The sequence below is a fragment of the Phacochoerus africanus genome, chromosome 15, assembly GCF_016906955.1.
Source record: "Phacochoerus africanus isolate WHEZ1 chromosome 15, ROS_Pafr_v1, whole genome shotgun sequence".
Lineage (NCBI taxonomy): Eukaryota > Metazoa > Chordata > Mammalia > Artiodactyla > Suidae > Phacochoerus > Phacochoerus africanus.
In genome coordinates this window covers 101,872,439-101,887,690 of record NC_062558.1, presented here as the reverse complement: position 1 = coordinate 101,887,690, position 15,252 = coordinate 101,872,439, and the positions used below count along the sequence as shown (strand labels likewise).

Below are 15,252 nucleotides of genomic sequence, written 5' to 3'. Positions count from 1 at the left end.
CATGCATAGATGGTGTAGTTGGAGTGGAGAGAGCAGGGAAAAAAGTCATGAGGTTGGAGAGGTAATGTGGCTGTGGTGGCCTAGAGGCTATTGTAATGTTTAAGTAGGAAGCCACATTTTAGAAAAAGTACTGAATGGTTTATTTGGTGGTAGGAAAAAATCTCAGAATTACCCCCTTCCTACAGATGTAGAACAATTTAATAGAGCTCTATTTGGAAACATTTCCAGTTTATCAATCATGTTTTTTTCTTCCTTGTTCCTACTTCTTTCCTTTCTTTTAGCTGTATCTGGGCCAAGAGATAGTCTTTTCTTATTATGATTTGAATGGACCGCAACTAAACAATCAATGGTAAAAATCAAAGGGGCAAAATCCTGGTTATCTCCCTATATTATTTAGGAATTCAAATTCATCAGAAAGACAAAAACCATCTATAAAAATTTTAAAGAAATATACATTTTCAGGATTGAGTAGAAACAAGGACCCAACTGTTGAGTAGGTGTTGAACATGCTGAAGTTACCAGATGGAATTTGAGTGTCACTCTTTTTGTCACAGACTGTCAGATTGGGTGTTTCTTGGGAAAATTAGTAGTGTATTGTCTTTTGAGTTTATTTTTATTAACATGTAAAACACAGCAACTAGAGATAAAGAGAAATAGAAAAAATGAACCATGGAAACTGATTGAAAATATGCTTGGGAAACTGAAGCTTACTTAACTCTTCCAAGGATTAGGTATAAGCCAGACTTTCTCAACTTTGGCCCTATTGTCATTCAGGCTATGGGAAACTGTCCAGTGCATTTTAGGATGTTGAAGCAGCAACCTTGGGTCTGTCCACTAGATGTCAGTAGCACCCTGCAGTTGTGGCAAACAAAATTGTCTCCAGCTGTTGCCAAATCCACCTTTTTTTTTTTTTTTTTTTTAATCCTAAGGAGCAAAATCCTCTTCTCCCCTCTGACCCTCTCCCCTCTGCCCCACAACGGAGAATTATGTAAGTAATACCCTCATGTAGCTAACCTAATTTATTTGAATTAGGCTTCACAGCATAGCCTGCAAACGATAGGAGGTGAACTTCAGGTAGGAGAGGAAAAGTTGAATACAGATCAAGGGAAGTGAGGATGGTACTGGAGTTCAGGAGGAAGCCTGGGTGAAAGGGTGGATATCCAGGGGAATGTCAGAGAAGGCCTGATACTTTTAGCAAGGGCTCCAGAATGGAGGTGGCTGTATCACAGTTGGTCAGTCTGGGGACAAGATACAGAGCTGTGGACACAGACTGAGAGTGGGCAGTTCAAGCTGGGGCAGTCTGTAGGGTAGAGGCTCTTAGTCCCAATGCAGTTCCAGCTCTAGAAGTATCATGAGAATGGAGACATTGGTGGCCAGGATGATCCTCAAAGAGATGGATCTTGTGGTGGCGTGTAGACTGCAATTAGCAAAGACCTGGGCTGGGGCACCTATAAGAGTAGTGAATGGCTGTGGCTGTGGCTGGGCCTGATCTAGGGTACATGAGGGTCACTCCCTGGGCACTTGGGGGGAACTCTAAATAAGGCCACCAACTGAGGTTCTGTCAGTCATTTACATAGGGAGTAATAATTGCCTGAAATTCAGCTGTCAATTTAAAGAGTTTTGGTAATGCCTGGGGATATTCATTTATAAGTTCAGCAGCAGTATTTTCAACACCGAAGAATATCTCTTTTCCTGGATTTCCTGCCTGTTGTTTTTCTCTGCGAACATCCAGGCTGTCCCACATTTTAGTTTTTCTGAGCTCCAGGAAGTGCAGAGATCTTTTCCAGAGTAGGGAAAGATGGGTGAGAGAGATGGTATTACATTATAAGACACACTAAGTAAATATGCTCTCTGGAGATTGTCAAACCTACCTCACACAAATATATTACATAATCCAAAAATTTATTTTTCATAAATGAGCTCTGCCTTCTGGGTACAAATGATATTTAACAATACCTGGGAAGAGTTTCCTAATAGAGAATCCACCAACTGTCCAACAGTTATTTACTTGCAATATTTCTGACTCTCAGGGGAGTTGGCAGTGGTTAGACTTATTTTGGTACCATATAGTTTCCTCCCTCAAACATAAGTACTTTAAATTATATTTTTGTTACTCTAACAAATCTCTTGTTTTAGTGATAAGTTGGGCAGATTGCTTCTATGTAACTGGTGCCTGCTCCTCCATGATATAAATTTTGCTCACTTCAATTCCTATAGAATTTCAGTAGGAACCCAAGCGTTGACCAATATTTCTGTGAATTCCTTGGGGATTTATTTGTGTTTTCTGTGGATTAGGGATCCCCATCAGGAAATACAGGCAGCCTCTAGAATCTGGAAAAGATACCAAAAGGACTATCTCCTAGAACATCAGGAGGGAATTTGGCTGTACCAACACCTTGATTTCAGACCAATGAAACCATTGCTGATTTCTGATGTCTAGAACCATAAGCTAATAAATTAGTGTGGTTTCAAGCCACCAAGTATGTGGTTATTTATTAGAGCTACAATAGGAAATTAATTCTCCTCCAAAACACATACAATGAAAAAACAATATTTTTCTTTATTTTTTTCTTTTAAAATTATTGTTTGCCATGCATTGCCCTTTAATGCATCATAACCCAGTGATTGCTATAGGTGGTCTCTCAGCTCATTTAGCATCCTTTTCATATTTATTGATCTAACTAAATCACTACCAGCAAATGACTAAATAAATAGTGCTTCAAACAAAATGTCATAAAGCAAGAGAGACTGCTTAAACTGACAGTGGATTAAATTTCAAACATCTTCATGGAGAAAGCAGACTGTGTACTTTCTTTACTGCTTGTCTCTCACTAGATTGTAAGCTGCATGATGTTTGGGGAAAACATCTGCTTTGTTTACTGAAAGCTAGCAGAATATGCCACCCTCAACTATGTCACCTTGGCACGAGTATTGTTTTGAGCTGAGAGCAATTAAGAAGGAGCAGATAGAAGAAAAACTCTGGGCCCTCCCCTTTCTGCCTAAAAAAAAAAAAGAAACTGTCTCCCTTTCTCCCAGCAAGGATAGATGTTAATCAACCAAGACAACTCTAGGCCCTAATCACCCCAAAGATACTAACAGGAAAATGTACATAACCAACCTTATTAACTAGCTCTTACCTTCCATTAGGTTCCCCCCTGTATGTGCTTTCCTACAACTTGCCACTTAGAAACTCAAAGTTCTTTCCCTTTGCCTTATCACTTCTCTAAAAATGTATTCTTTCTTTGTTAGGATGCTGTATAGGCCCAAGTTCTAACTACCCCTTTGAGTTACTCAGCACTGGGTACCCCCATGTGTATGCACCATGCCTATGTTAATAAACTTGTTAATTTTTCTCTTGTTAATCTGTCTTTTGTCAGTTTAATTTGTGGCCCTAGCTAATGAACCTAAGCTGCATAGAGGAAAAAGAATTTTTCTTCCCCTTCATCACCATAGTATTTTTGGTACCTAGCACTGAAAACTACTTGTTGATCAAATGAATGAATTAAAAATTTTATTTTATGTAAGTCCAGAGTTTTATTTGCCACACAAATATGTTCAACAAACTATTTTTTCTATTCAATAGTGTAACATTCACAGAGAAAGTTCTTCTTTCTTTTCCTTTTTCTCACACACAGAAATATACACTGTTTTCCTATTTTCTAAATACAACCAATGTTTTTTTAATCAGGTTTGAAAAATTGTTCAAAAATTACATCATTGCAGTGAATTACATAGTATGTTTCTGAAAGCAGCTAGCAGAAAAGATGATTAGTATATATCCACCTAAAATCAAATGAGGAGTTCTCACTGTGGCACAGCAAGTTCAGGATTCAGCGTTGTCACTGCTGTGGCCTAAGTTCGATCCCTGGTCTGGAACTTCCGTATACCACGGGAGTGGCCAAAAAAAAAAAAAAGAAAAAAAATCAAATGAAGTGTGAGAGTGGTCCACATTTTGGTGCTTAGGGATCAAGTCCCACAGATTTTTCCTAGTTAGAAGCCAGCCTCAGGGCCTGCTCATAATACTCCAGGGCTTCTTTCATTTGTCCTTTCAATTTATAGACATACCCAAGGATGCTTAAGCTTTCTGCATCTGACCCATTTCTCTGAAGTTTCTTTAAAACCAATTTCTTCAAAGAAAGTATACTTTTATTCCTTTCGAATGATGCCGTTTCTATTTGTACTGCTTTTAAGTAATGACTAATTGCATCCACTTCAGATTTTTTTTGAAATTCCAGAAATTGGCCATAGTGGAAATGTATCTTTTGCAGTATCAATTTTTCAAGTGATTCCATACACAACACTCTTTGAAAAGTATCTTCTGCTTTTCTGTGGTCGCCTGCTTCTGCATACATTTCTGCCAGGTCTATATAAGCAATCTCAAATGTGGGCTTTCGTTGCACAGCAAATTCAAAATGACTTGTGGCTAATTGTATTAGTCTGCTGATGTTTTCTTTGTCCTCTCCTTTAGGCTGCCAATTTGTAGCTTTCATTATTTGGGTAATTTGTGACTTGTAGCAAAGCCCTGTCTGGTGATGCAGGAAAGAAGAGAAGGGTGTTGCCTTCAAGGCCAGTTTTGAGAACTGAAGAGCTTCATCCAGAGAGCCCTTTCTTCGGTAAAACTTGACTGCGTGTCGGAAGACATAGGTCTTTGAGGACTCCTTGGCCAGTGCTTCTTTAATGTACTTTTCTCCTTCATCTTCTTGCTTTAATTCTTGAAGCTTCAGGGCAAAGAGAGCCTTAATATATGCATCTTCTGGATTTAGCCTGACAGCCTGTTTTAGAGCATTCAGACAAAATGACCCATAGAAACCTGCTACTTTGTTAAGGTGGTCCAGGCGATAGATGGTGATTGCATACCCAGTGCTGAATTCAGGATTTTCAGGGTCTGCTTCCAGAGCTTTTTCGAAGCAGACCTTGGCCCGTTCATAATTCTTTCCTCCACATTTTAGCAAGGCCCATCCTTCCTCACAGTCCATCTGAGGACACTCCATTCTATAGCTGGAGGGATTTGCAAGCTTCCTGCAAGTGTCCTTCACCTTGTCCAGGTAAATCTGGGCTTCTGCCTTTCGAGACGTAAGGTAATACAGCCAGGCATAGTTGCCCCAGGTAACCAGCCTTCTCACCTCTGATTGGTCAGTATGTTCTTGTTGGGTTAAATCTTCAGCATCTTTCAAACTCTTCAGGGCTTCCTCATTCTGGCCTCTCCGGTGTTTCACATAGGCCAGTAGGTTGTGTATTCCCACATTGTATTTGGTGTCGAGGAACTCAATCTCCTCCAAGACCCTGTTTTCTAAATCAGGTATTTCAGTGTCTTGAATGACCAACTCCCATGTAAAATGACATTTCAACTGTTGCAGCTTATCCTTGATCTGATCTTCGTCAGCATTATTACTGTTTAAAAAAAAAAAAAAAGCAGATTTTCTTTGTTAGTGACAAACAGCCAATAGAAAGAAGCCAGATAAAACACCTCATATTTAGAGCTTAGCCTTGAAAAAGGTATACCCGCTTTCATTTTCCTTCACGTTCCTGTATTTCTAAGATTCATGTGGCCTTTGAATTCAGTTTGCTTGGCCCCACACGCCAGCACTAACACTGTCTAGCCATGCCATCTCTCCATGCTTCAGAGTCTCCTTTGCAAAATGGAGATAATAATAGACTCATCACCCTGGGTTTGGTGAGGATTCAGAAGCCTGTATGTGTAAGGCACTTAAAGCATACATATTTCATGCTATATAAGAGTCTCCTATTTTCCTATTACTATTATTAGGACAGAGACCAGTTAGAAATGCAGAGCCAAAAAAAAAAAGGAGTTCCCATTGTGGCTCAGTGGTTAACAAACCCAACTAGGATCCATTAAGATGAGGGTTTGATCCCTGGCCTCACTCAGTGGGTTGAGGATCTGGCGTTGCCATGCGCTATGGTGTAGGTCGAAGATGCACCTCGGATCCCATGTTGCTACAGCTGTGGCATAGGCTGGCAACTGTAGCTCCGACTGGACCCCTAGCCTGGGAATCTCCATATGCCATGGATGTGGCCCTAAAAAGCAAAAAAAAAAAAAAAAAAAAAAGGCAGAGCCTGAGGAAATAGTATTGACTTCAGGACCTTAGTCTACAGATTATGCAACAAATTAAGACCAACTAAATGAGATAATATCTGAACAATTTTTTTCACTTATTATTTGGAAATAATCATAGATTCACAGAAATTTGCAAAGGTCCAGTGTACACTTTACCCAGTTTCTCCCAAAGGTTGTATCTTCTCCAAATGTAGTACAATATGAAAACAGGAAATTGGCAGTGGTACACTATGCATATAGCTTTATGTCATTCTATCACATGAGTAAATCCATGGAATCTTCAGGTCACCTTGATCAAGTTAGAGAATCACTCCATCATCACAGACATCTCCCTAATACTATTTCTTTATAGTCACAATTCTTACCTCCCTCTCCAAACATCCCTAGCTTCTGGTAATATGTTCTTCATCTCTCTAGTCTTACATTTCAAGAATGTCATATACATGGATTCACATATTATGTAATCTTTTGAGATTGCCTTTTTCACTCACTGTAGTGCCCTTGACATCTATCCAAGTTGTTGAGTTTTATCAGTAGTCCATTCCTTTCTTTTGGGGAGTCATTTCCCACAGTGTGTGAGTATCAAGGTTTATTTACCTGTTCATCTATTGTAGGACATTTTAGCCACAGCTCATGGCAATGCTGGATGCTTAACCCACTGAGCAAGGCTAGGGATCAAACCCACATCCTCATAGATGCTAGTCAGATTTGTTACTGCTGAGCCACAGTGGGAACTCTGACTCCCTGGTTTCTAATGAGAAATAAGCTACTATTAGAATTGCTTGTATGTTCCCCATCTCCACCCCCCTTATAGCTAAGGTGTCATTTCTCTCTACCAGTTTCATGGGTTTTTTTTGTCTTTAGTATTCAGAATTTTAACTGTGATGTGTCTTGGATTTCTTTGGGTTTATCGTATTTGCACTTTGGTCAGCTACTTGAAATTTGTATCACATTGGATAATGTCTATCTTTCTGTCTTCAAGTTCATGAATTCTTTCTTTTGTTCTCTCCATCCTGTTTTTCAGCCCACATTGAGTTTTCATTTTGGTTATTGTACTTTTCAACTCTGAAATTCCCATTTGGTTCTCCTTTACATCTTCTTTTCTTTGATGAGACGTCCTGTATTTTCATTGGTTTCAAATGTGTTTGTAATTGCCCACTGAACAATTTTTATGAGGGCAACTTTAAACTCCTTTTTAGATAATACTGATTAATATTTGTGTCTTTTCAGTGTTTTGGTTTTTCTTTCTCATTCAAGTTGAGATGTTCCTGGTTCTTGATATGACAGTTTTTAATGGAAATCTGTACATTTAGGTATTATGGGACTCTGAGTCACATATTAGTCTGTTTTAGCAGGCCTTCTGTGATATTGTTGTTCTAGAGAAAAGGGAAGGACACCTCCTTCCACACTGCCAGATCAAGGTGGAAGCCTGTTTACCCACCTGTCTTTTGATAGCACTTTATGGGGAACCTGGGCTCTTCATTACTGCTGGATGGGGATGGGGGTTCAGGCTCCTTCCAGCCTCTTCTGATACCACCCTGGCTGGGAGGGGCAGGTGTGACTTGTTACTCTTTTCTGTGTGGCCTATACTGATGCTGGGAAGGGAGGTGAGTGGGGAAGAGTGGCCTTATTACCTCTTGATGAGGGTGAAAACCCTGAACTTGATGGGATCTCTCTGACAGCACCTCAATGTGGAATGGGGGGGGGATCTCATTACCACCAGGTGGGGGCTGATGTCCACACACCCTTTGTGGTCCTCAATGACACTATAGAGAGAGGGACCTTTGTTACCACCCTAGAGGGAATGAAAGTTTGTACATTCCACTTGGTCTTTTCTGGCATCATCTGTCAGAGTGGGGATGTGGAAGAGAGTTGGGGTGCCTAGCCTGGTGAGGGTAGAAGCCTAAGCTACCCTCTTGGCCTTTGCTGGCAGAGTTTGAAATGGGGCTACAGTTTTTGTTTGATTGTTCCTGTGGCATTTGGCTGAAGTAGAATGGTTGTTTATTAAGTTTTGTTTTGTTTTGTTTTGTTTTTTGCTAGGCTGTCCCTTTCTTGGTCCTTTGGCCAGAGAGAGCAGGCTTTTCTATCTATGCCTGCTGGCATTTCTAGGTTGTTGGTTCCTCCAACACCCAGTCTGAGACATATGCAGAAAAGAGGAAGCCCACAGAACTCACTACAGTGTTGTTCCTGGAGTCCCAAGTATCTTAGCTAGTCTGCCTTTTATCTAACATTCATTGTGTTCTTATATTTGTTTTATATTTTACATATAGGGTTTTAAACTGTACTTAGTATGAGGAAAAGAGAAATAACATCTACTCTGTCTTTCTGAATTAAGAAGTCCTTGGCCCAAGTATTACTATGGTTTATCCCACTCCCATCACTATAATGGTGTCAAGAGAAATGAGAGTAGTTCCTGTTGTGGCTCAGCGGTAACAAACCTGACTAGTATCCATGAGGATGCAGGTTTGATCCCTGCCCTCACTCAGTGGGTTAAGGATCTGGCATTGCCATGAGCTGTGGTGTGGGTCACAGATGTGGCTTAGATCCTGAGTTGCTGTGGCTGTTGCATAGGCCGGCACCTGAAGCTCTGATTCCACCCCTAGCCTGGGAACTTTCATGTGCTACAGGTGCAGCCCTAAAATGCAAAAAAAAAAAAAAAAGAAAAGAAAGAAAGAAAGAAAGAAGGGCAGGAAGGAGGGAGGGAAGAAAGGAAGAAAGAAAGGAGCGTAACAATCTGCTTGAAGGCGTGTGTGTGTGTGTGTGTGTGTGTGTGTGTGTGTGTGTAGTAGCGTATTTTCCATTTAGTCTGTTGGTAAGGCAGTTTCTTTTGTAACTCAAGAAGAATAACACTTTCTTTTACTCCTTCTCTCTAAGATACTGATTTCTTGTATAAAGAGTCGGGCCTAACCAAGGTTTTAAATGGTGGCACTGGATCAAGGAATGTAAGATGCAGTGATCTGACATGTCCTATTGAATTGATCCAGCCAGTCTTTGGACAGGGTACGGAAGAGTGGTGGAGTTCTCTCAGCATAGGCAGGCACTGCCCCAACAGGCCTGCTGCGCTGGGGAGAGGAGACTGAGGAGAGCAAAACATTCTGCATGTCCAAGTCAGAAATAGTTGCCTTTTACTGAGTAAAAAATTTGGCCCCTACATGGTGGTTTCTGACCATCTCGATTACATTAGTAATTCCACACTTCCGATAGGAAAGAGGCTGACAGGGTGGAGTAACTTCCTCTCAAATGAAATGACGCAAATGCAAAAAAATCAACAATAAAACATTAGATGCTTATCTAGGAGATACTAGATATATTACTATATAAAGCTTTAAAACCCTTTCCACAAAGAAAAGCTCAGGACCAGGTCGTACCAGTGAATTCTATACATTTTCAGTGTCAGGAGCACAGATGAGCTATAAGATAGAGAGCTGAGCTACCAGGTGTCAAAGCAGCCAAGTAAAACAACATGTCAAAAATAAGAGTTAAACCTTTAATTATTACGGTAATGATAGAAGCAAGAGGCTAAAACTGGAAAAAATGCTGACTCTCCTGCTCTGTTTTCCCCCACAGAAAACACACCAGTGCAAGGTCAGGTAGATTAGTATAGATTTGGCTGAAAGTCCTAAACAAAACTCTCTTGGGCTTTATGGATCCTGGAGTAGAGGGGAAGGGTAAGGGGAAAGGGTAGGAGGGGAAAAGTACTGGATAATGAGTCAGAGTGGGGAAAAGTGTCTTCAAATTTTCCCTCTCCTTTCCCTTGTAAGGAAGTCTCAGCAGAGGTGTTTAAAGAAGACCTCTGCCCATGGACTCAAAGAGACCAAGGAATGAAGGCCTCTGGGCTAGGAAGCAAACACGTGAAGAGTGTGATGACAAAAAAAAAGGGGGGTGGGGACGGCTAAGTCCTTGACTACAAGTCCTTTCAGACATTGCAATGTATTGGCTGTGCACCAAGTCTGGTGTAAGGAAGACACTTTCCCCTGTGAGGCCTATCAGGTAAAGTCGTTGTAATTTGCTGTGGTCAAGCCTGAAAAATCATGTGTAGATTTTAAACCAGGAGTTGTACTCCTTGCAAAAATGAATTAACACTACTTCTTCTAAAACTCTTCCAAATAATTAAAGAGGAAGAATACTAAACTTCCAAACTCATAAATTCTGTGAGGCCAGTATTACCCCAGTACCAAAACCGAAGACAAAAATTAAAAAGTTAGGGAGTTCCTGTCATGGCGCAGTGGAAACAAATCTGTCTAGTATCCATGAGGATGCGGGTTTGATCCCTGGCCTCACTCAGTGGGTTGCTATGAGCTGCAGTCTAGGTCACAGACACAGCTTAGATCCTGAGTTGCTGTGGCTGTGGTGTAGGCTGGCAGCTGTAGCTCTGACTCGACCCCTAGCCTGGGAACTTCCATATGCTGCTGATGCAACCCTAAGAAAAAGCAAAATGAATAAATAAATTAAAAAAAATATGTGGTAGTTCTATGTATAGATTTCTAAGGTACCTCCATACTGATCTCCATAGTGGTTGTACCAGCTTACATTCCCACCAACTACCATATGACCCAGCAATCCCACTCTTGGGCATATATCCAGACAAAACATTCCTTAAAAAAGACACATGCACCCTCATGTTCATCGCAGCACTATTCACAATAGCCAATACATGGAAACAACCCAAATGTCCGTTGGCAGATGATTGGATTAGGAAGATGTGGTGTATATATACACAATGGAATACTAATCAGCCTTAAAAAAGAACAAAATAATGCCATTCAGAGCAACATGGATGGAACTAGAGACTCTCATACTGAATTAAGTCAGTTAGAAAGGGAAAGACAAATACCATATGATACCACTTATATCTGGAATCTAATATATGGCACAAATGAACCTTTCCACAGAAAAGAAAATCATGGACTTGCAGAATAGACTTGTGGTTGCCAAGGGGGAGGGGGAGAGAGTGGGGTGGTTGGGGAGCTTGGCGTTAATAGATACAAACTATTGTACAGTAGAAAAAAAATTGTATTGGGGAAATAACTATTAAAAATAACAATAATAATAAATTAATTAATAAAATTAAAAAATAAAAAAGTTAAACTATAGGCCAGTTTCTCTTATGAATAGTGATATAAAATCTTCAACAAAATACTAGCACACCAAATTTAACAGCGTATTTAAAGGAATATATGCCATGACCAAGTGGGATTTTTTTCTCCTGGAATGCAAGAATGGTCAGTGTATGAAAATCAACCAATTTAATATATCATATTAAGAAAAGAAGGGAAAACCCCTTACATTCTTATCTCAATGGATATAGAAAGCATCTGGCAAAATTTAAAATGTTTAATGATAAAAAAAAAAACCACTCAATAAACTAGAATAGAAGGAAACTACCTGAAGGTACTAAAGTCCATCTATTGAAAGTCCATAGTTTGGTTCATACTCAATGGCAAGAGATTGAAAACTTCTCCTCTAAGTTCAGGAGGTGGGCAAGGGTGCTTGCTTTTCTATTCAACGTAGTTCTTTCTTTTCTAGCCAGGGCAGTTAGTCAAGAAAAGGAAATAAAATATATTTAAATTGAAAAAGAAGAAGTAAAATTATCTCTGTTCACAGGCAATATGGTTTTGTAATAGAAAATCCTAAAGTTTCACGCAAAAAAACTGTTAGAACTAATTTCAGCAAAATTGTGGTATACAAAATCAACACACAAAAATCAGTTCTGTTTTTCATACACTAACAGTGAACAATCTAAAAAGGAAATTGAGAAAACAATTCTATTTGCTATAGTATCAGAAAGAATAAAAGACTTAATAAACTTAACCAAGAAGGTGAAAGACCTGTGCACTGAAAAGTACAAAACATTGCTGAAAGAAATTTAAAAAGACACGAATAAAGGGAAAAGCATCCTGTGTTCGTGGGTTGGAAGACAATATTGTTTAGATGTTAGTATCATCCAAAGCAATCTACAGATCCAATGCAATCCCTATCAAAATCAAATGACTTTCTTTTTTTTTCTTCTTTCTTTTTTTTTTTTTTTTAACAGAAGTAGAAAAAGCCATCTGAAAATTCATATGGAATCTCAGGGGATCTTATATAGCTAAAATGATCTTGAAAAAGTACAAAGTTGAAGGTTTCACACTTTCTGATTTCAAAACTTGCTACAAAGCTACAGTATCTGTGGCTGTGTCATAAGCCAGTCACAAAAGCCATGTGTTATATGCTTGCATATATATGAAATATCCTCAACAGGCAGATCCATAGAGACAGAAAGCAGATTAATGGTTGCCAGGACCAGGGATGAAGGATGAGTAGGAAGTGACTGCTTAAGGGTATGGGATTTCCTCTCAGTGTGATGAAATGTTCTTAAGATAGATAGCTGTGATGGTTGCACAACGTTGCAAGTGCACTAAATATCACAAAATTATATACTTAAAAATAAAGTAGTAAATTTTATCTTACATGTAATTTAATCACAGTAAAAATCATATTACTACTCTGACTAGAAGTTCTACAAATTATGTGTACGAATATATGCATATATATGTGCATATATATATGTGTGTGTGTGTGTGTGTATGTGTGTGTATATATATATATATATATATATATATATATATATATATATACACACACATATATATATATAAAAAATTACATCCAGACAGATTGACAAGACCTGACATAGGAACCTGTGTCAGTGCAGATCATGAAACTGGAAGCTGGCAGAGAAAGGTCTTGTTCTCTAAGCAGTGAGCTTGTCCTGTTCATCCCTCCACAGTATTTCCCTCAAGACATCTGAGAGACCCCACAACTGTGGCTCACACAGCTGTGTGGGTCCTACTTTCCCTCCTGGTGGGGAGCTGGAAAACAAATATCTCTATCCAGGAAATTGTCCATCCTCCTAGGTCAGACAGAAGTGAGGTTGGTAGAAAATTATTTCAGAGATTGGAATCCTTTTCTCCCATTCCTTCCTTCCTACTTCCCTCCCCTTCTTAGGGCTTTAACATGAGGTAAGCTTCCTCAGGGCAATGCTAACAAAAGTAGAAATGTCTGAATTAGTAAGACAGTTTATGTATGTGTATGAATGTGCATGTGTGAGCACACACGCACACTCAGTCTAAAGAAGATGATCAAATAGAAGAGTATGGAAATGATATCGCTGAAACTATGTCTGTTGAGATAGTATGATTAACATTTTTAAAAAAAACTTTACACCGAAAGACAGAGAAGCAGAGAAATCCTTACCTCATGGTTGCTGTGAGTCAGGCAGCAGTTCTGCGGTGTTTGGTTTAGCTGGATGGGCTCCTCTGTGATCTGTGTTGTCTGTCTTGTGGATTTCCAGATAAATTTAAGCCCTAGAGCAGGGCTGTATGTATAAGGGGGGTGAATAAGAGCTGGTGATGTAATCTGTGGGTGTGTTGTTGCAAAGATAAATTGAAAACCAAGATGAAAACTGAAAGTAGAAAGTGAAATTAAAGTAGGCAGTGTTGTGAAAAACGAAACTTAACAGGCATTGCTTCCTTTGCTGTTTTGAAAGCTGATTTAGAAGAGGCTGGTGGAAAGCAATTTAATTGATATGCTAATTCTGCTCTCAGGGTCATTAAGGCCTTGTAGGAACCTGAGAGCCAAGAGGTGCCAGTAATGTGGAGTCTAGGGAACCTGCAGCCAGGGACACCTGTAAAACTTGGCTATGTGAACTTGCCAAGGTCATGCCCCCAGTCTGTGCCTGTGTTTGCTCATCTGGAAAGGAAAATTGTTCTTTCTATGGTATTAAAATTCTGCAATTCACTAAACTGGTGTCTTAACCCAAATTTGTTTCTGGAAGGTTGTGTCTTGCTAATTATTCTGTGCCTTTGCATACCCTTCTTTCTGGAGAATGGTCTGTGATAGTAAAAATCCTATAATCTCTTCTTTATTCATAGGAACAAAGAAAATTTAAGTGCTAGCATTCTAAGACTTCAAACAAAACATGATAGGACTTAATGAAAATATTTCCTTTTTAAAATATTTTAATATTTTATTTAAAAATATTTTCTCTAAATTTAAATATTTTAACAGTCTCTATTACAGTCATCTAAAGTGTTCTTATTCACTAGACGTGATTATTATACCTGTGCAGAAGTGTCCTTTTGGTGCCCATGGCATCCAGGTTTGGCCTACCTCAACCTGGTCTGTATTGTGTAGTCATGGTACTTGTGGTAAGAGGTTGAGAAGAACAAGAGATGAGATTAAGGTCCTGGGTACAGATTAGGCTCCTGTTACTGATCTGCCAAGCTGTTGTTGGTGTCTGCCAAGCTCTTGTTTTCCATACTTTGTGTTGGAAATTGCCCCACTCTCCCGATGCATGTAATAAAGTGGTGATTTCCAGCAGCTTTTACAAAGCAAATTTCTCCCCAATCATGGTTTGCTTTTTAGGGCCACACCCGCGGCATATAGAGATTCCCAGGCTAGGGGTCAAATTGGAGCTGCCCCACCAGCCTATGCCACAGCCACAGCAATGCAGCATCCGAGCTGCATCTGTGACCTACACCACAGCTCACAGCAATGGTGAGATCCTTAACCCACTGAGTGAGGCCAGGGATCAAACCCGAGTCCTCATGGATACCAGTCAGGTTCGTTACTGCTGAGCCATGAAGAGAACCCCCATGGTTAATTTAATTATTGGAAAGCCCCCTCCCCCTTATTGAGAGGAGACTGTTAGACTTGCTTCCTGGAAAACTGAATCTGGCAACTGTTGAGCCTGAAATATATGTATTTGGCTACCACTGTCATCTGTGTTTTTCCATGGGGTCTGACAATAATAAAAACAGACGAAGCTTATTCACAGAGAATAATATCCAGTGGTTGAGATGAGAGAAATAGGGCATTTGAGATAAGAGGTGGAAAGTTCTGATGGTGCCTTCTGTCCATAGCTTCAACATGAGGAGTCAAGGGGTAAGCAGTATCTAGGTGTTTCCAGGTGAGTACTGAGTTGCATAAGCCCACACTGCCCATGACTGTGGACCTGGGACCAAATTGAGGGGTGTTTACAGAATTGTAAAAACCCAGTGACTATCAAGGGCTTAGAACCAGATGTGCCTCCTACCCCAAAGGAGAGCTTAAGCCCATTGTTGCCAATCATGGAGGTTGGTGGCTGGGTTCTAGATGACTGCACAGAAAAGGGAGAATGGAAGGAGGTAGCCTCA

At 39.8% G+C, this 15,252-nt stretch overlaps 2 protein-coding genes across 2 annotated transcripts in view; one reads left to right on the top strand and one right to left on the bottom strand.

Moving 5' to 3' along the window:
• The window catches only part of LIPA (lipase A, lysosomal acid type), a 119,115-nt gene that overhangs the window by 1,678 nt on the left and 102,185 nt on the right, over nucleotides 1-15,252 (top strand). The window lies entirely within an intron of this gene.
• Nucleotides 3,497-13,520, bottom strand: LOC125116140 (interferon-induced protein with tetratricopeptide repeats 1-like). Its single transcript, XM_047761122.1, has 2 exons — nucleotides 13,313-13,520; nucleotides 3,497-5,391 (listed from the first exon to the last, which is right to left on the bottom strand). The coding sequence occupies exons 1-2, from the start codon at nucleotides 13,315-13,317 to the stop codon at nucleotides 3,987-3,989; spliced, it is 1,410 nt and encodes a 469-aa protein (XP_047617078.1). The 5' UTR covers nucleotides 13,318-13,520; the 3' UTR covers nucleotides 3,497-3,986.